We start from the raw sequence: 19,591 nt of genomic DNA on the forward strand, positions 1-19,591 counted from the left end.
AAAGTCTGGAACTTCTGTTTTAATAAGTAGAACATGTTAATTAGCCACACAGGATTGGATGCTGAGTGAAAAAATACTTTAAAATTCCAAGTCTGGCCACCCGTTATTGTGTCAGGAAGAAAAAATGCAGTAACTTCTGCTACAGACTTGAAGAAATTATCAAGTAAGGTCCCCTGCCCTGTGTTACACAGCCAGGGATAGATTAGATCTTAAGAGTCCCTCTGGCTTTTAAAATTGTGAAATTATGAGCAAATTCAAGGTCGAGGCTGAAACTGAAATGTAATTTGAAAGATACAGTAAATATGCGCTTCAGTTTGTTAGTACTGCTGTTTTCAGAAAAGATACCTTTCTGTGGCTGTGGAATGATTTATGTCTTTTAAATGGAGAATTATGTTGTGGTTTAGATTCTGAGTTATTTAAAAAAAACCCACAAAACCAAGCCACCAAGAATTCCTGAAGCAATGTGATTTACCTCTCAGCCATGCAATACTGGAATTGTGTATGTTCAGGCAGTGTTTTAGCTTACTCACACATAGGGAGTGAATATTCATAGCATGAAATAAGCATTGCTGCTATCTACTTAATTTAACTTTGTTTTGGTAAGGTCATGCAGGATATTAGTTTCTAGATTCCTAGACAAACTTGTCTTTATTGCATATGAAATAATTTTATATATGTGCTTTCAGCACCTATTCTGCAAGGCCCTTGACCTTCAAAAGTTCAGAGGATGTGAATATTGCGAAAACATAGTATTACTCATCTCAATAAAGTTAATTTGTACCTGTTTTCTTTTATAATAGGGCTAAATAGGGTTTACTAGGGTAAATTACATACTTATCAATTAGTGGTCCATTCTGTATGTTTTTTCTGGGTCTTTACTCAACTTTTATTTTTAGCATTAATGTATCCATTTACATAGTTCTCTCTCTGAAGTTTTTGCCTAGTCCCTTGCCAGTGATTTAGATGCTTTAATTTTTAATCTCATAAGAAATGGTGAACTATCAGTATTTTTGATATCTAAACTATGCAGTGTTTCATGTTGAGGATGAATAGGTAGTAGGAAAATAAAGACTGAAATAAACAAAAATAAGAATATTTCAGGTAAAGGCGTAATGTAGCAGTAGTCCCAATGCTTATTTTTACTATTTAGTAATGTTACCACCAAATGATATTGTGACATTTTCTCATAATTTAATATGAATAATTAATCATTTGTTTGGAAGAATACTTTATGCTATGTCCTGATTTGTTGGTAACAATAATAAATTCTGTAAGGTGCAAGTCACCTTAAAAGATCTTTGTAACCTCTCAAAGCAGTCAAGAACCAGTTATACACAGGGACATGGGAAGTTGTGCTGGTTGGCAGCTTCTACAGAAGCTATGCTTTTGCTCCAAGAAGCAAATATCTTTAAGTCTTACTTTACACCAGTCACCTTACTGCACAGATGTTTCTGTATCAAGAGTATTTCACTCCTCCATACTCACCTGTCTGATTAAACTCTGATTTTTAAGTCAGACCCTACTACATCCATTTTACTGCCAATGTATGGAGTCAAGTTGTCGGGACCGTCACACGCAGACAGTGGTAGCAATTACCAAGCCAAAAAGAGAGGAGCAGACCCATTTCTTTACTACTTTATAACAAGCTTAAAAGCCAATCTTTGTACCAGTTGGAAAACTGCATTTTCTCTGAGCAGTAGTTGCTTACCCTCTGTAAAGAAGGCTCATCTTTAAAGCACAGGGTTACCAAACACTTCAATCCAACACGACTCATATTTAATAATTTTTAGCTTTGGACCATCGCATCGAGCAGTTTCTGCATATTTGATCAGAAGAGTCTTCTTAGTGACACAGCGAAGTAGCTGGACCCCTTTGAGTTTTTTCAGACTGCATTTTCCCTGATTTATTTTGAGCTCATTTCAATGCTTTTTTAGTGATGAAGTTTCACATTTTGAACTTGCATGTTTCTTTGGCTGAGAAAGAAAAAAGTCCAGAGACTGACTGGAGCTTTTTATTTAATTTTCATTTCCCTACAACTTCATCAATTTTTCATTCTTGATTACCCAAAAAATATCTAAACGAGTATTTCAAGGAAGAATTCTGTTTTGCTGTGGCAGTATTGTTTGATTCTGTGTTTTCTCTTGACTGCTTGCCTCACTTTGCAGGACAGAACTAACAAAAACCGTGGTGCTTCCTGAGTTAGTGGAACTGGCAAGAGACGAGGGCAGCAGCGTACGCCTTGCGGCTTTTGAGACATTAGTAAATCTGCTCGATATGCTTGATGCAGGTAAGAATTTCATTTAGGCTTACTAGCCCAGTTCGTAATGCTTATGAATATAACTATTTTATAAATGTATTTAAATACTTCTTGTTCTGTCTGCATTCTTCAGACACTTCTGATTGTTTGTTTGTTGCTTTATCCTTTATGTATTTCATGTCTTGCTTTATACATAGTGTATTTTATACACAGGTATTTTAGGGAAGGTGAACCAGCTGTCCCTGAAATCAGTAATTTTATCCCAAGTTTCTAATACAGTGTGGCTAATGAGTAAAATTACTGTATAAATGATAGGAATATTGGGTTCATTCGGAGCTGAAGAACCCAGACTGGGGCAGTGTTATGATATTTGTGTGTGTGTTAGTAAACCTTGCAGGTTTTAACATCCAGTGTGAGATGTCAAATGCATTTGTAAATTTTGGAACAGAAAATATTTCTACATGTGCCATTAACTGCACTGCGCACAACTGATTGGTTTTAGAGGTACTAAGCATCAGCAATCACTGTTTAAAACCTTTTAAACCTGTGGCTATACAGCACTGAAAGCTTTCTTCTTTGCAATGCACAAGTGTGTGCATTTTATAAATTTACTGTACAGGAACTTGGTGATGACTTACTAAAATATATGATTGCATATAAGCCATATGGAGGGGTACATAAAGAATTAAGATAGTTTTGAGGACAATACCATAAATGGACTACTTAGCAATTAGTCCTTATGATAGTATGGTAGTAGGTTATTTGTCAAATTATTGAGCCTTTGCATTGATGCTATTAAGTTTGTGGTTCTCTTTGCACCTTCTGGTCTTCACTCCTCCCCTCTCGCCCCCCCAGTTGCTGAAACTACTGCTTTTAGCTATTGAAAAAAGCTTAGAGAAAGCAATTGGGGATTATTCACAGGTTTGTAGGGAATATGTTTCTGGAAATTTAGGTAGTGTAGTTTTTGGTTTCATGGCTGAACTAGAAAATGAATATTTTGAAGGTAGATGATCCAAAATTATATCATAGGTTTTCTTTCCCACAGTATAAAAATATTTCTTCAGGTCAACCTAAATATTTTGTTCAACCATAATTATTTGCTGAATTTAGGTGTTGATCTACCATTAAAATATCCTAATCTGTTTAAAATTTAAACATTTTAAAATACAATGGTTGTATTTAAAACCAGTCAAAACACATAAATTTCCTTGAACATTATTATATAAGGCGGCAGAGTGCTTGCATTTGACTTTAATTTCTAAATGGTTTAATTTTTTTCTTTTACCTCTGCCATTATTTTGTTTCTCTGTGAATTTATTGTTTACCAAAAGGTTTTCAACCTCTTCTTCTCAGTAGGTTGAAAAAATTCACTTCCAGTGTATCCAGACTTTTCTTTTTACTGTCATGGTCATGCTTGGTCTTGACCTCCCTGTATTCCTGCTATTATAGGAAATATTAGTGTAGGAATATTGCAATATTCTTTCTCTCCCTGTATTCTTGGTGGATGGAGAAGTTAGTGACCATTCATTTATTCTATCTTACCCTTTACTGGGGGATAGCTTTTCTCTAAAACAAACAAACAAACAAAACAGCTAAGTTGCTAAACTTTAGGATGTGTATTATGGTAGTATGTTTGTCATTCTCTATACCTCTTGTTTTCTACTTCCAGTGAGTGTCTGCCAAAAATACTCCTGAGTATGTTAAATTATATTTTTCATAAGTTATTATCAAAGTCTGCTCTTTGTGCTCTTTTTTAGGCATTGGCAAATGGCTAACTTTAAAAATGTCTTTTGTTTTTCAGATGATAGGAGTCAAACTGTGCTCCCCTTAGTGAAATCGTTCTGTGAAAAATCCTTCAAAGCAGATGAATCTATCCTAGTTTCTTTATCTTTCCATTTAGGGAAACTGTGTAATGGATTATATGGTATGTTTTAATGTTCTTTTAGAAAAAAAATCTTAAAAATAAGGGAAGATTGGAGAATTTGAAGCCCTTGGAAAATATGCAGATTTTAATGTGTCAAATGAAATGATAGGAAAGGAAATATGGAAGTAAAAATCTGAAATAATCTTGCATATTTACTGGATTTTGTGCATTTCCTCTTTGGGTGTCCATCTGTTTATTGGGGTTTTTTATGTTTAGACAGAGACAGTTTCTTTTGTTTAGGTAGGATCAGAGATGGAAACGTGGTAGTTTGCGTTCATTGGTTTGACTGATTTAGTTTGATTCCTTCTTGGATATTCTGGAGCTTGTCGTTTGAATGACTGAAATTTTGGAACTGGAAACCTTTGAAAACACAGTATGGTGTTAACTGTGTATAGTCGCTTCTGCGCTTGACATCCTTTTTGAGGCATAGTACAGAGTGTGGCCCACAAGGAGCTCCAGGGGAGAAAGCAGACCTAATGGCCTGTGGAGTCTTGATGCCCTCATCATTTTGGTGGCTTTCACTTGAGCACAGCACATCTTTCCTTGATCATTCTGCCCACTGTATACCTGCGACACAGAGCTTATCTGGGAGGGACGGCACAGAATCTTTCTGCAGTCAGGCATTCTTCATGTGACTGAGTTTGTAAAGATCTAAAAATTTAATCAAGACGAAGCCAGTACTAGCGGAACAAATAAATAGATTCACAATCCTACAGTCAAAGTCCTGAGTATTTCAAGAATTATGGAAACAGAAATTAAAATTCACTCTGCTACAGTTAGCTGTCAGTTTTCTGTAATCACTTTCTCTGTAAAATGTGTACTGATGGTACTCTGCTAGACTCAAGGTGGTTAGGAGGAGGGGCAAAATTTGACATATTTGATGGATTTATAAATGAGATTTGTTTAGGGACATTATTAATGGCATGTGTAATAAGGAATGTAAACTTTTTTTTTTGAGGCATTTTTACTCCTGAACAGCACTTACGGTTTTTGGAATTTTATAAGAAGCTCTCCATGCTGGGTTTACAGCAGGAAAATGGACATAATGATAATCAGCTACAACTTCAAACTCTGGAACAGGAAAAGAAGTATATTTCAGTGAGGAAGAACTGTGCTTACAATTTTCCAGTAAGTAACATTAACATAAGGTTAAATAATTTGTGTCGTGTGTATAATTCACTAAACAGGACTGCATGAGTGACTGAGAAATTATTTACAAATTGTACATTGATAGCTAGATTCTAGCTCTCTCCTGGAAATTTCAAGATAATTGCCTAAAGTAGAAGTTTTCCGAAAGAGTTACCAGGAAGGATTCCTCTTTGCAGAGCCTCAGAAAATTATTGGCAACTTTTGACGGAGAGGTTGGTGGTCTCATACTTTCTTACACAGTTCCTCCAAACCCTTAGCACAAAGGCTTTGAGAGAATGGCAGTGAAATACAGTCCTCAGTTTCAAACCACTCAAAAGCTTGGTTTTTGCGTTTGCTGTGTGTCATGGCATTTAAAGGAGCTGAAGATGTACTCTGAATGTTTGGATTCGTGTTTTAGTCACGTTCCTGCCTGAACACAGAAATTCTTTTCTTGTTTATTTGAGGTCTTTAAACCTACCACTCGTGTTTCTGTAAATCTACTTCATATTTTGACATTCTGCCTTTATATTTAAAGAAAATATGTTTGTACAAGGAGCCAGTAGACAATTATTTTTATTCTACATTTTAAAGAGAAGCACCCTGTATATAGGTAGACATCCGTTGGTTTCTTTGAGCAAAATCAAGGTATGTATGCACACAATTATGTTGACATTCAAATGCTTGCTTTGATACTTGCATACTTATACTTTGATACTTGTTCTTTGTTTTTGAAGTCTCCAGTTGCAGATTCCACTAGTGTATGGAAACATGAACAATATTTATAAAACTAAGGTTTTATATCTTGTGGTTTTAATCTGTGTCTTCAGGAAAAAAGCCTACAGCATGTCTGGAAGATATGTTAATCCAGTTTAATTCTCAGCTTCAGAACTTGTGCCTATGTTTTGACGCAGTCATCAAAAATGCCACCCTTTCTCTTTAAAATCACAACCTGTTATCTCCCAAGTGCCTTGCTGATTGTAACTCAATCTTTTCATTTGATAATCTCTGATAATCTTCCTTTAGCTACACGGTTAATACAGGAATTTCTCTTTCCACAGGCCATGATTGTTTTTGTGGATCCAAAGAACTTTCATTTAGAGCTGTATTCTATATTCTTCTGCCTTTGTCATGACCCTGAAGTTCCCGTCAGATATACTATGGCTGTAAGCTTCTATGAAGTAAGTCTATAATGGTTCTTTGTTAGTACTTACACGGTTTTATTTTATGTTGCTTTCTTCTTTAAGCTTACATTTGTGACTGTTGAACCAAAATAAAAAGACTTGCAAAAACTTGTTGAAATTATTTAGTTGTCAAAAAAAGTTGTCAGTCCCTTCCAATTTGTATATACATATATACACACATTAGTGTATTTAATTTCTGTGACATTTGGCTACAAGAGTCTGCTTTTAAGGAACAAGAGCAAAAATAAACTTACAATGGTCTAGTACCACGAACGTAATGAACTGTAGTAATTACAATATTTGAAGGTTTTTAATGCTATTAGAAAATAACGAGACGAATGGGAGAAAGGAACTTGCCACTTCTGGTCCTTTAGAGCTGTACTGCTGGAGTTCTGTGTAGAATATTTATAGGGGTCAAATCTAAGTTAAATGCTCCATTTAATATGAAACTACTTGGAAATTTATGCAGATGTAAAAGCCTATGTATTCTTACTATTCCATTCAGTTTACCTAAGTTCCACTGTATTATTTTCATAAAAGTTAAAAATGTGGAACTGTGGATATTTTATTAGCTATATCGGGTAAAGTCCAGAAATGAAAATACACTCTCCCCTGATTGTAGTAACCCATATATGGAGATCTTCATGTGTTTTGTAGTGTTTTACTGAGAATTCTTGTGTTTCAGTCCTTGAGCTAGCCTTTTATCCCCTTTTGTTCTTGGGAGATTTGGTAAGTTAAGCAGCTGAAAGCTTTTAAATCACTATTGAAGGCATAAAGGAAGCTAAGGTGGCTCTATTTCCACCATTATAGGGGAGACGGATGGATTTCCAGTTCTCATTACCTATGGATGCCATATTTTAACAAATGGCAATCCAGTTTTTGGAACTGTAAAATTAGCATCTAATTCTACATAGTATTTTGTGTTAGATGTATAAAACTTTTAAGGTACTGCCTGAATATAAATGAAGCATTTTAGCTCGTTTTAAAAAACCTGTAAAGTTATACCTTGGTCTGAATGTACATTTAGTGGTGGTTGATTTAATTTTAACACCATAACTAGGCAACCACATGACAGCCAAAAATGAGTAATTTATGGCATTCACTGCTGATTTTTTTAAAATATATTCACTGTAGCTATTCTCTTAAAACTTCATCTTTATTTGAATTAAGCTCTTATTTTCACTTGGCTTGCATAAACAAAGAAAACCATTAAAAAATATCTTCTAAATATTCCATACAGCAAAAATCTGATTTCTCATATTTTCTTTAAAACCTTTTAACAAATGAACCTTTTTTAGAAAATTTTGTGTGACAGTATTATATATCATAGTAAATATGCCAGAGAAATAAGGAGTAAAATCTTAGGATGGAAAGTTTGGGGACACTTAAAATCCAGCACAGGCTAAGCCAATTTTATATTTTTTTCTTTTATAAATTATATAGCAGACTGTTAACTCTCCTAAGAAGCATGAAGTACAACATTTGAATCTTCCAGAATGAATTTTTCTAACTTTGCAATGCATTCTTAAAAACTTTTGGTAAATGTGAAATAGAGTTAGTTCTAAAAGCATGTTTCATGGTTAGGTAATAGGCCTTTTTCTTGACTCATATTCTTCATATAAGCATATTTTTAGTGTGATAATGGAAAAGTACCCAACTTTAGAAGGCTGATATTAAACAATTGTCTGCATGCCTTGATCATGCATGCTGTGTAGAGTAAGCACATGTAGTTGTTGTAGTGCCATGGAACTAAAGTATGTTTTGTCGCGCTGTCTTTCTGTCTTTTTTTAGGTTGCTAAGCTTTTGAATTCTGGTGTGTACACGATACATAAAGAACTGGTTACGCTATTACAGGATGAGTCACTGGAGGTAATATACTTTTATGAGAACTTTCTTTCACTTGTTACATTGAGGCAGATTATCTTGATGTTTAATAACTCTGCAATAAGATGGTGCAGTAGCTGTTTGAAATGATCAACAGCTTTTACTTCTGTTTCACAGATGCTTCATAAAGATGCCAGCCTTCTGTGACTAAAAAGGAGGAAAATAGGAAGGTGTTTGAATTTAGTAAACTCAGTCTGAATTTCTTAGCTTTTAAAAATATTTGTTCTAAGTTGTTTTAATTGCTATATTATTGATTACCTTTCAAATTCTGTGGGAAGATTTGGTTTTGGTACTGTATTAAACTAACCACTCATAGTGTTCAAGGTTTTTGCTCAGTTTTATTTTCATTTCTCCAACTGAAAGGGTGATGAAGAAGTTGTTTATGGCTCAAATATCAAGATTTATATAGAGAGAGTTTCAATCCAAGATCTAGTACAGAATCTGCGAGTGTTTATGAGACAGTTTTGTTTAGTGTACCTTGATTTCAACCTGCATAAAACTTGAAATCACTTAGTTATATTACAGACAATATAGTGAAACTTTTTGTGATTGAAAACAGACAAATATTTATGTTTGAGACAAAATCACCATTTCCTTTGATAGCAGTTATTCCAATAGTTGGTCTTTTTTACTTTCTATGTAGGTTCTTTGGATATGACATGGAAAAATGAGTTTTACTTTCAGGTGCTCCTGGTTTTTTTTGTACCCTTTGTTAGACATTTTGGAGAAAATTAAAAGTGCTCATAGAACATCTGCTTATAATTTATGTTATATAGTATGTAGTTCATAAGCTTTCTCAAGTTGAACACCTGAAAGTTGAGACTCAAAGGCAGCTGGTGGTTTTGAAAAATTCCTTGGTTTGATACCTATACAGTTATTTACAAAATAAAAAATATTTGGTGCTTATTCTTATATTGCACCTCAGAATTGGTGCCAAATGTGTTTAATTACGTACTTTTCTAGTCTAGTTTCAAGTATCACAACATCTGAAAGTAGGTTTATTCTATTAATACAGGCTATATCATCTATTTTAATTTATCAACTGTGGTTTTTCTTAAAGATTCAGCTGACAAATATAACAAAACATCTTTCTGTTTATCAAGGGTATAAACTGTCTGTGAAACGCAGGACTTTCTGAAGAGTGGATGTTTATTTTGAAATATTATAGCCTGTGAATAGTTTAGAAAGCATTGACTGTGGTATTCACATATATCAAATCTATAGTTTGTTTTATGAAACTGAAATGTATAATACTTATTTCACCTACTACATTAAAACATCAGTTTTTAATCCCAGTCCTCACCGATGCAAATATGTTTCATTTCATTATTATTTTAACTTTTTTTCCCCAACGTGGATGTGAGAGAACAGGACCAAAACAGATGTCAGCAGGGATATATTGGCAAGAGAGAAAACTTCAGTCAAGTTAATTTACAGACCTCATTCATGCAGCCTTTCTTTAAATAGGTATTAGATGCCCTTGTAGGTCACCTTCCTGAAATCCTTGAACTAATGACTAACGGAGGAGAAAACAGTGGATCAGAAAGCAAGGTGGGTATTCTCATGTTTTGCTAATTTGCTTTCTAAAGGAAGGTAGTAGCAAAGTTGTTCAGACACATATTTTATGAAAAGGCTTTCGTAATTAGTTTCTGCTTTGGAGAAATAGGAAGTTTCTGTGTTTTTTTGATTGTTCATTGCCTTTATAAAATTTAGATTAAAAAAAAAAGGTTCTGAAAGATTAGACTTAATATGAAAAGAAATCGTTTATCCATGTTCTTTTTCTAATTAACCACAGATTTACTGAAACAGATCAAATTTTGAAATACAATCACTAAGTTAAAACAAAGCTTGGTTTCATGCTAAAGGAGTGCTAGCTAATACTTCATTTGTATTTTATTTTTTTATATTCACGTGGCAGCTGCCCATGGCTGGCTTTTTGAGACAGTTTCTGCCAGAAAGAAGCCCATTTTCTGAAGTAAAGTCACTGAATTAGGATTTAGGAGATCTATATTCAGCTCCCAACTTTGCTAATTTAATTATATGTGGCTCTGGATGACAGTTCATTCATTGAATCCTCATCTGTAAAATGGAACATAAAAGATCATCTCGTGCTTCAAGATGCTGTTTTGAGCACACTTCCTAAATACATGGAGAAATTGAGATATTCCAACAGTATAAGAACTGAATATACTTATTATCTTGTATGGGCAGAAGTTGAGAGTGTAATTTAAAATATGAATTTGTCAGATGTTTACAGCTGTAAATGTATTTAACATAACAAATGCAATGTCAAGTGTGGCAAGGTGTTTCACTTTGCTTGGTGCTAAAGAGAATTTAGCTTGGCTACTATAAAGCCTTTGTCTCCTACTGAGAAACGATGTGTAATTCCTCCTAAATTTTATTGAGGAGCTGAGAAGAATAAGTGCAAAGCTTAAGAGGCCAGAAGGAAAATGGGATTTATTTGGTTTGAGATAGAGAAGGCTGGGGAGCGTTGTCATAATGGTCTTCATACCTGTATAAGGGTATTACAAAGAGAATAGTGACAAGTTTTTCTCTGTCAGAAGGAGGGACTGGAAATTAAAGTGTGTTTAGTTAGGTACTGGAATAGCTTTTTGACTAGTTTAGTGGAATTTACTGCTTAGGGGAAATTGTTTAATCCTGATCATTATTTTTTTTAAAGAACAGTAAGCATAGTAACATGACATACAGCTAGAAGATGTAAAATTATTTTTATATTTATGTTTTTATTTCTAGTTATTGTCTATTCCTGACTTGATTCCTGCATTAACAACAGCAGAACAGAGAGCAGCAACTTCTTTAAAATGGAGAACTCATGAGAAGTTACTACAAAAATATGCCTGTCTGCCTCATATCATATCAAGTGATCAGATTTATTACCGTTTTCTGCACAGAATGTTGACAATCATTTTGACAAATGTGAGCCCGCCTGTCTCTTTCCCGTTGTTTTTTATTTGTTTACGTTGTTTAGAACAATAACCACCAGATATTTGCTATGTGCAGTACTTTATATAAAGTCCTGTTTCTCATTGCATATGGTATATTGGGCTGTGTTTTTTTTAAATGACTGAGAAATTGCTCTGAGTACTCCCCCCTATTTGAGGAGCAAAATTTGAATTGACAGATTTTCATGTTTTTACTCCCACTTCTTTCTTTTTCTTTTGCTCATTTCTAGGTTTCTAGGTAAATCAAAACTTTTTCCTCTGAGATATGCCTTCTTTTTCCATACATTGCTTTGCATTGTGAGCCATTCTTTATGAAAGAATGCTTTGTTCTCAAAATGAATGATGATTTAGAGCTATTAATCTGAAGTTTTATTGAATTGATAAATCGTCTGTTGTAAGAGATGATGTTGTAAGTTTTATTTTCTCACACCTACAATATAAAAGGTGTCTTGCAAACATTGAACACTGTAAGGCGCTTATGAAATAGTTGAACAGACAAGTTAGGCAGAAGGGATGAGGGAGTAGGTGTCTCCTGAATTGGCCAAACTTCCTTATTCTCCCTTACATTATGCCAATTGTTTCAAAGTCTATGAAGTTAGGCTACTTTTTAGCTATTTTTTAATCTCAAGAATTTTTGTATGCTTTTAGTCATATTCCTTCAGGTATGTTTAATTTTGTTCCTTTTATTTCTTTCAAGAATGTCCTACCAGTCCAAAAAGCAGCTGCTCGAACTCTCTGCGTTTATTTACGTTATAACCGCAAACAAGAACAGAGGCACGAGGTTATTCAGAAGCTGATTGAACGTAAGATAATTTTTCCTTGATTACTTGAAGATGCAAGTTAGTTTTGACTGCAGATCTATTTATGGTTATTTTTATTCAGTGTAACTTCCTGCCATCGTTGGTGGGATTACAGTTAGAAGTCATTCAGTTGCTCATCACCAGGCAAAACATACTGTGCGTGTGCAAGGAATCTATCTGAAGCTTAGGAATTGGGAAAGAGGCAATGTGGGAAATTGATAATATGCCAAGACCCCTCCAGCCCTGCTGCTTGAATCCAAGATTGCATAGCTTTAGGTGCTGCAATATACAAAGCAGAGTCCCTCTGTGGAAGGAAAATTCTCCAGAGGCTTCAGCATTAGAAGTGCTTAGAAATCAATTTATGAATGAGTTAGATATCTAAGTTGACATTCTGGTCTATCTTATGTTTTTTAAAGATAGGTTAGAATATTGAAGAGTTCCCATTGGCAATCCTTAGTATTTACACAGTAATTTTGATACACTTGTGACATACTTTGAAAGGCTTACAGGGCTTTCTTCAACACAGTAGCTAGTTCACTTGCTGTCTTTTATTTTTCAAATGTTAAAGGGACACGTTGTACTTCTGAAAAAAAAAAGCTCACTGACAGACATGGTCATTGAATTCAGAAAGAAAGGTACTCGCTGAAAGAAAGAATAGAGATAGGCTAAGGCGGCGTGCCTTGTGATGAGTGGGATTACCATCTTTAGAGTCCAAGTTTGACCTTGGAAATGTTTTCTAGCTGACATTAAAAACTTAATCTCTGGATTGTTATTTTTCAGAACTGGGCCAAGGAAAAAGTTATTGGAACAGACTTCGTTTTTTAGATACTTGTGAATTCATTATGGAACTGTTTTCAAAATCATTCTTCTGTAAATACTTCTTTCTACCTGTGCTTGAACTGACACATGATCCAGTGGCAAATGTGAGGTACTGTACAAAGAGTATGCAGCAGTGGATTTCTTGAAGAAGTTTTTTAGATGTTATTAATCACAAAGTTAGCATCTCTGGGGCAAAATGATCTCTGATCACAAGCCAGTGGAATCTGAGAAGAGCAGAGAATATCACCATGTGTTACAGTATGATCAGATGCAGTAATTTTTATTTTCTTGGACATATGAAATATTTTTCATTTAATCAGAAGATTATTTTGTTGCTAATGATATAGAAAATAAAGAACACGTTTTTTATATAACTAGTTTAGAAAGACTATCTAGGAATCAAGGCAAATCAATTATTATAGAATCATTTAGGTTGGAAAGACACTTAAGACCATTGAGTCCAACCCTTAATCTAACACTACCGAGTCCACCACTAAACTATGTCCATAAGTGCCACCTCTACACATCTTTTAAATACCGCCAGGGATGGTGACTCAACCACTTCCCTGAGCAGCCTGTTCCAGTGCTTGACAACCCTTTTGGTGAAGAAATTTTTCCTAATATCCAGTCTAAGCCTCCACTGGTGCAACTTGAGGCTGTTTCCTCTCATCCTATCAATTGTTACTTGGGAGAGGAGACCAACACCCACCTTGCTCCAACCTCTTTTCAGGTAGTTGTAGAGAGCAATAAGGTCTCTCCTCAGCCTCCTTTTGTGCAGGCTAAACAACCCCAGCTCCTTCAGCCACTCCTCATAATTCATGTGCTCCAGACTCTTCACCAGCTTTGTTGCCCTTCTCTGGACATGCTCCAGCACATCAGTGTCCTTCTTATAGTGTGGGAACCAAAACTGCACACAGTATTTAAACAACCAGCCAACCAAACCAAACAAAAAACCCCAAACCCAAAGAAATCTTTAGTGGCTTTCAGAGAGTTGGGGTTGTTCAGCCTGGAGAAGAGAAGGCTCTGGGGGAACCTTATAGTGACCTTCCAGTTTCCGAAGGGTGCCTATAAGAAAGCTGGGGAAGAGTTGTTCACTAGGGCATGTAGCGATAGGACAAGGGGTAATGGCTTTAAACTAGAAAAGGGTAGATTTAGGTTGGATATTTGGTAAAAGTTCTTCAACATGAGGGCGGTAGATCACTGGAACAGGCTGCCCAGAGAGGTGGTGGAGGCCCCATCCCTGGAGATATTCAAGGTCAGGCTTGATGGGGCTCTGAGCAACCTGATTTGATCACAGTGTCCCTGCTCACTGCAGGGGTTGGACTGGATGAGCTTTAAAGGTCCCTTCAAACCCAGTACATTTTGTGATTCTATACAGCACTGTAGTCTTGATCTATGAAGAAGTTTTTGATAATGTTACGATATGTCTGGAAACAACACATAAACAACAATCAGTTCTGAAAAACAAGATCCACTAAATTATTTTATGTCAAATGCTAGCATGCAATACAAATATTAATAGTGTTTATTAAGCATCTGCATTAAAAGTTAACTATTTTCTTTTTTTTGTAGAATGAAGCTATGCTATTTGTTGCCAAAAGTTAAATCTACTCTGAAGATTCCCACTGATAAACATTTACTTCAGCAGTTGGAATTATGTATTAGGAAACTTTTGTGTCAAGAGAAAGACAAAGATGTCCTGACTATTGTAAAAAAAGTAAGTGTTTTTCTTTTCCAGCTGGATTTTTTCTTGGGGTTATCATGAAAATTTAAGATGATCAAAGTTATGCTTTCTGTTGGTTCTCTTAATGTAAGAACAGAAGACTAAAGAATTCTATGTTTATTATGTAAGTTTGAACAATTAAGAGATGGTGTAATATAGTGCATTCTGTCAAATTTAAGGGAGTTGGTGTTTCCTTGGTTACCTATATTGCAGTTATTTTCTTGTGACTGGGATTCAGGATTTTGGCTCGCTTGACCATTTGTGAAAAAATAGGAGATGACTAAAGACAGAATTAAAGGTTGACCCTAGTAAAAATGATCAAGTGTTTGAGGTATCAAGTGTTTGAGGTAGAGATGTCTTGTTAATCTGTTTATTTTACAATATACTGATAAAGGATTTGCAGGATTTTGAAATGTTACAAATGTCTTTGTGATGTGAATATTCATTAAAAGGTGCATCTTTAAGGGATGCCCATGCTTAGTCTCAAAGGAGCCATGAACTGAAGTAGCTAAAGTAGGTGGCTTTCTTATAGAGCCAGCCTGCAGGAGAGACCACGTGAACTGGAGCATCCTGGCTTATTCACACACTCCTGAGTCATTTTTCCATGGTTTCAGCATGGTCTATGCTCCAGAGGCTTTCAAGCCTCTGTGCTTTCCTTGGGTGTATTTTGACTTCCACATAGACAGTCTGTCAGTCCTGGTAGTCTGTCAGTCCACTGTGAGCCTCAGCAGGGCTCTCAGAATGCTCACTGCCAATTTTTAACTGCATTTGTAGCACAAAAATGCAAGCATAGGCTTCAAATGCTTAGGAAAAAAGGGCATGTTTAATTTTGAATACCACTATTCTAAGCTTCTTATCTGGACAGTTTTTTGGCTAAACGTGTGGCATGCTGTTGGGTAATAAATAATGTTTTCATTTTCTTTGTAGACAGTGTTAGAATTGGACAGAATGGAAATCTCTGTAGATGCTGTAAGTACTTACTAACTGTAATACTTACCAAGTACTTTTAATTCCTTTTTTCATGTAGTGATTTTTTATTTTTATTGATTTTATTTTGAAGTTTCAGAAAAGATTTTACGAAAATGATTTATTGGATCAAGAAAAAGAGAGACAAGAACATCTCCTTTTGGAAATGGTATATTTTATCAGTACAATCTGTCCTTTTTTTAATAGTTTACAGCTAAATATTAATAAGGCAATAATTTTACAGTAAGGGAAGCACATATTATGGAGAGACCTGGTAGGTTCATAATCTGTGTGTGATTTAATTTTACACTTTACAATCGGGTTAAGGCCTTCCAAGTAACATATAACTTCCTTTTCTTTACTACCTAAATTTTGCTGTATCAATTAGAGAGGCAAACTGGAATTTCTTGAAAAATACTCATGCTTGATGCCTCTATAGTTCTGAAATCCCAAGCTCTTCAGCACAGCTTTATGAAATCTTTTTGAGGGAGCTTAGCAATTTGTCAGGCGTGTAGAGCATAATAAATTGCATAATGAAAGACCTCAGAATTCACATACAGCTTCTGTAGGCAAAGAAATGAATTTCATAACCTCTTTTGTGCCGAGGAAGCCGAAGGAAGCTCTGTATGTTAGCCAGAAAAAGAAAAAGAAAGAAAGGCCACTGATATCTGCAGCCTGGCAGGAGGGAGACTTTAGTGCAGGTTGTATAGAACAAAAGGAGCTACAAGTTACTTAGCGTTTGGAAGAAAAGTCTGCAAAATGCTTTTCCAACTTCTAAAACTATTTATCTTCAGTCCTGGCTGTCAGCAAAAGCTGCAGCAGGCACTTCAGCACATAGCCTACGACATCTTCACAAAGCCTGGATGAAATTACTGCAGTCTCCCATCTGCTGCCTCCTCTCCGGCCTGAGCTGGGAGAAGCTAAGGAGCTGATAGGATTTAGAAGAGGCTGAATTTCATTAACGTGGTTTCTCTGACTCCTAGGAATTGAGTTTCTCTGTAATGAGCCAGAACAGATTCAAGGCTGTCAAAATAATGACATTATTCCTCTTTGGGATTGCTACAGAGCCTACATTTGTGGCCCACTCTGATGTCAAAAGGTGCTGTAGGCCCTCTCTTGGGCAGCTGATTTTCTTAATTCCTGATACTTGGCTCATGTACTTTGGGCCACTTCCCATGAACTTGAGCCAAAGGTTCCAGCTTTGTTCTCAGGACCTGCATACACAAATTCAAAACTTGAACTTAGCTTTAGCGGTTTTTAGGTAGATACAATTAATGTTTTCAAAGTGGAAGCATTCAGTGCTGTGGTAAAATTAGCCTCCAAATGCGCTCTGTGTTATCATGTATTGTATGATAACATTAATTTTTGCCCTGTTTCTACAGCTAGGCTTTAGAAAAGCACCTGTATTTTTATGGTATATCCCACTGATATTGGCATACCTTCTGTATCAGAAAGATCTTGAGAGTATTGTTTTTGATGAACTGGAGATGTGCTTGGTAAATTGTGACATGTTGCAGTACCAAATAGATGAGGAGCCATTGAACCCAGTTGAATATATCTGATTGCTACAGATTTTAATACTAAATATGTTAATAAGTTTCTATTTTAGTAATTGACTTAGTAGAAACTATATTCCTGCAACCTTGACCTGAATTAATTACCTCCTTTTTTTTTCCCCCCAACTTTGGTAGTAATTAGAGTGAAATGAAAAATTAGAGTAGAACAACTACAATTCACTGGCATGTTTTATTATGAATGTGGCACAGAAAATAAGCTAACATTATAGAGCTTTTTGAAGTTGGAGTGATAGCTGTTCACCAAGAAACCTGAAACAAGTATTGACTTTTGAATTTATTGATATAGCTGTGTTAACACTATCTTCTGTCTATGGATGTGCTCTCAAAAGGTAATCTAAGGCTAGCTAATATTGCAGAAAGGCAAATTTCCTTCAACTTAATACTTGGCTTTGGTTTGCATAAAGGCTTATCAACTGTAGTTGTTAATTTTAGACCTTTATAAAGTTTGACCATGTGACACACCTTAGCAATTGAGAAAAACTTTATCATTCTATATTTGAATTAAAAATATTGCCAGTTCTATTATCAAAGTATCCGTGTAGCACAAAAATGTCACATTGTCAACTGCCAATTTCTGTATCTTTTTAATTAAAAAAAAAAGGCCAGACAATTTTAATAGTAAGTTACAAATGTGAACTTCAACTTCTGAGGTTCCTTCGTAATTAAAGTCAAGATTTTTTGGTTTGAGTTTTACGTAGGATATGTACCTGATTTCATTTTGTACTATTTAATTGGTTCTCTGGGTATTTGCTAGGGGTTTTACTAATAGCAGGAGAGACTAGAAACTAACTGTTACAATGGTGATCTGGAAGCAATCCCTAGATGAAACATAATTTATTTATTTTTTTCTGAGTAATACCTAAGAAAATTATTCATTTTTTAGGAACAATTAGAAAAAGAGAAGCAGCAAAATGAAGGAAGATCTACAAATATTAATGATAAAATGTTTGAAAAAAAGCGTAAGTTTATTTGTGAACATATTATTTGTGCATGCATTACTCTTCTGCAAAGGTACAAAAGAAGGGAGCTGAAAAGAGACACTTTATACAGTAAATAGCAGAGTTTTAGATGGTGACAATAAAAATATATTTCTACAGATATTTATGAAAACTGGCCTCATTGTATTAGAAGGAGGACTTTTGGCTTTATTAATACAATACATCACAGTTTTAGTTCTCTGGTATTTTTCATTCTGGTATGTAATATAGGTACTTGTCTGTGGTATTTCTGAAGTACATTCAGAAGTATTTCTGGATTAGACAGTATTACTGTTTACCCCAGGACTGTGATATGTGATGTCCTCATTCTTTATTTCAAGTTAAACTTTAAGACAGAAGTATTTACGCTAGACTTTTTTTAGGTAGAGACAGTAAAACATCATCAGTGTTGGCAAAAAGTATCACACTCTCTGTTTCTGGGAGCTCTTCTGGTACCTCAGCAGGTAAGAGCTCTTCAAAACCTCTCCTCGAATGCTTTCATCTTACATCAGCAGGTTAAAATCCAGCAAAGCTGCTTTTGGCATTTGTTTGGGCCAGGTTTCACCTGATTTCACATAAGAAAACATTCCACTCCTATAACTGAATGTGTTTTCTATGGGTTTTAGTTTCATTTTACTCTTTAGTACATAAATAGATGACATAAGGTTTATTTATTGTTGTTGAAGTATTTAAATCAATTCCTTCAGCTAGCACAGGTTGACAGAAAAATTGTATTAGGAAGTGTCCTTAGTTAATGGGGAAATGCAGTTATATCTATATGAAAATTTTTTTGCTACTTTTAATTTTAGGCAAAGAAGACAGGAAATCCAAGTTGGTTCGAAGCCAGTCTTTCAGTACTCAGGCACTACATCCAAAATACAGCAACATAGACAAGTGTCCTAAGTATCTTTTATTATCTTCATTGCTTACCTCATAGGCAACTGTTCACCTAAGAGACAGCTGTTAGGAAATTATATGCACTTGAATCTATGAAATTAGTGATGTGCTCACTGAATTGTGACCTAAATTTTCAGCTTTTTGTTTAATTGATTAAGGTGTGCAGTTTTGAACTGAGGAAAGAAGTACCATCTTAAGGCATGCTGAGCCCTACAGATTATTATGAATTCATTTTTAAATTAATATTTGTCACCTTTTATTATTAAAAATATTTTTCAATATGAACTGCTAAATCTAAATTTGTACATTTATTAAAGAAATTTCAGCATAACTTTCTAATTTATTCAAATAAACTCATATAACTTCCAATATTATTAAACAGCAGAATAATAAGAACACTTTTCTGTAATAAGCAATTTGGTTTTGTTTTGTTTCTTTTTTAAGTAAAAGCTCTGCTACAGGATATACATCTTCAGTATCGGGAATGGGAAAGAG

At 35.0% G+C, this 19,591-nt stretch overlaps 1 protein-coding gene across 1 annotated transcript in view; it reads left to right on the forward strand.

Moving 5' to 3' along the window:
* Positions 1-19,591, forward strand: part of PPP4R4 (protein phosphatase 4, regulatory subunit 4) — a 57,502-nt gene that overhangs the window by 32,726 nt on the left and 5,185 nt on the right. The window contains 16 exon segments of the mRNA XM_010180350.1: positions 2,166-2,287; positions 4,059-4,181; positions 5,140-5,309; positions 6,368-6,487; positions 8,282-8,359; positions 9,842-9,925; positions 11,129-11,311; positions 12,035-12,140; positions 12,918-13,065; positions 14,529-14,673; positions 15,607-15,648; positions 15,740-15,814; positions 18,106-18,181; positions 18,583-18,663; positions 19,009-19,102; positions 19,541-19,591. The exon segment at positions 19,541-19,591 is cut by the window's right edge and continues 28 nt beyond it. Coding sequence (XP_010178652.1) covers positions 2,166-2,287; positions 4,059-4,181; positions 5,140-5,309; positions 6,368-6,487; positions 8,282-8,359; positions 9,842-9,925; positions 11,129-11,311; positions 12,035-12,140; positions 12,918-13,065; positions 14,529-14,673; positions 15,607-15,648; positions 15,740-15,814; positions 18,106-18,181; positions 18,583-18,663; positions 19,009-19,102; positions 19,541-19,591 — 1,698 coding nt within the window.

Source organism: Mesitornis unicolor, unplaced genomic scaffold (assembly GCF_000695765.1).
Source record: "Mesitornis unicolor isolate BGI_N332 unplaced genomic scaffold, ASM69576v1 scaffold2013, whole genome shotgun sequence".
Lineage (NCBI taxonomy): Eukaryota > Metazoa > Chordata > Aves > Mesitornithiformes > Mesitornithidae > Mesitornis > Mesitornis unicolor.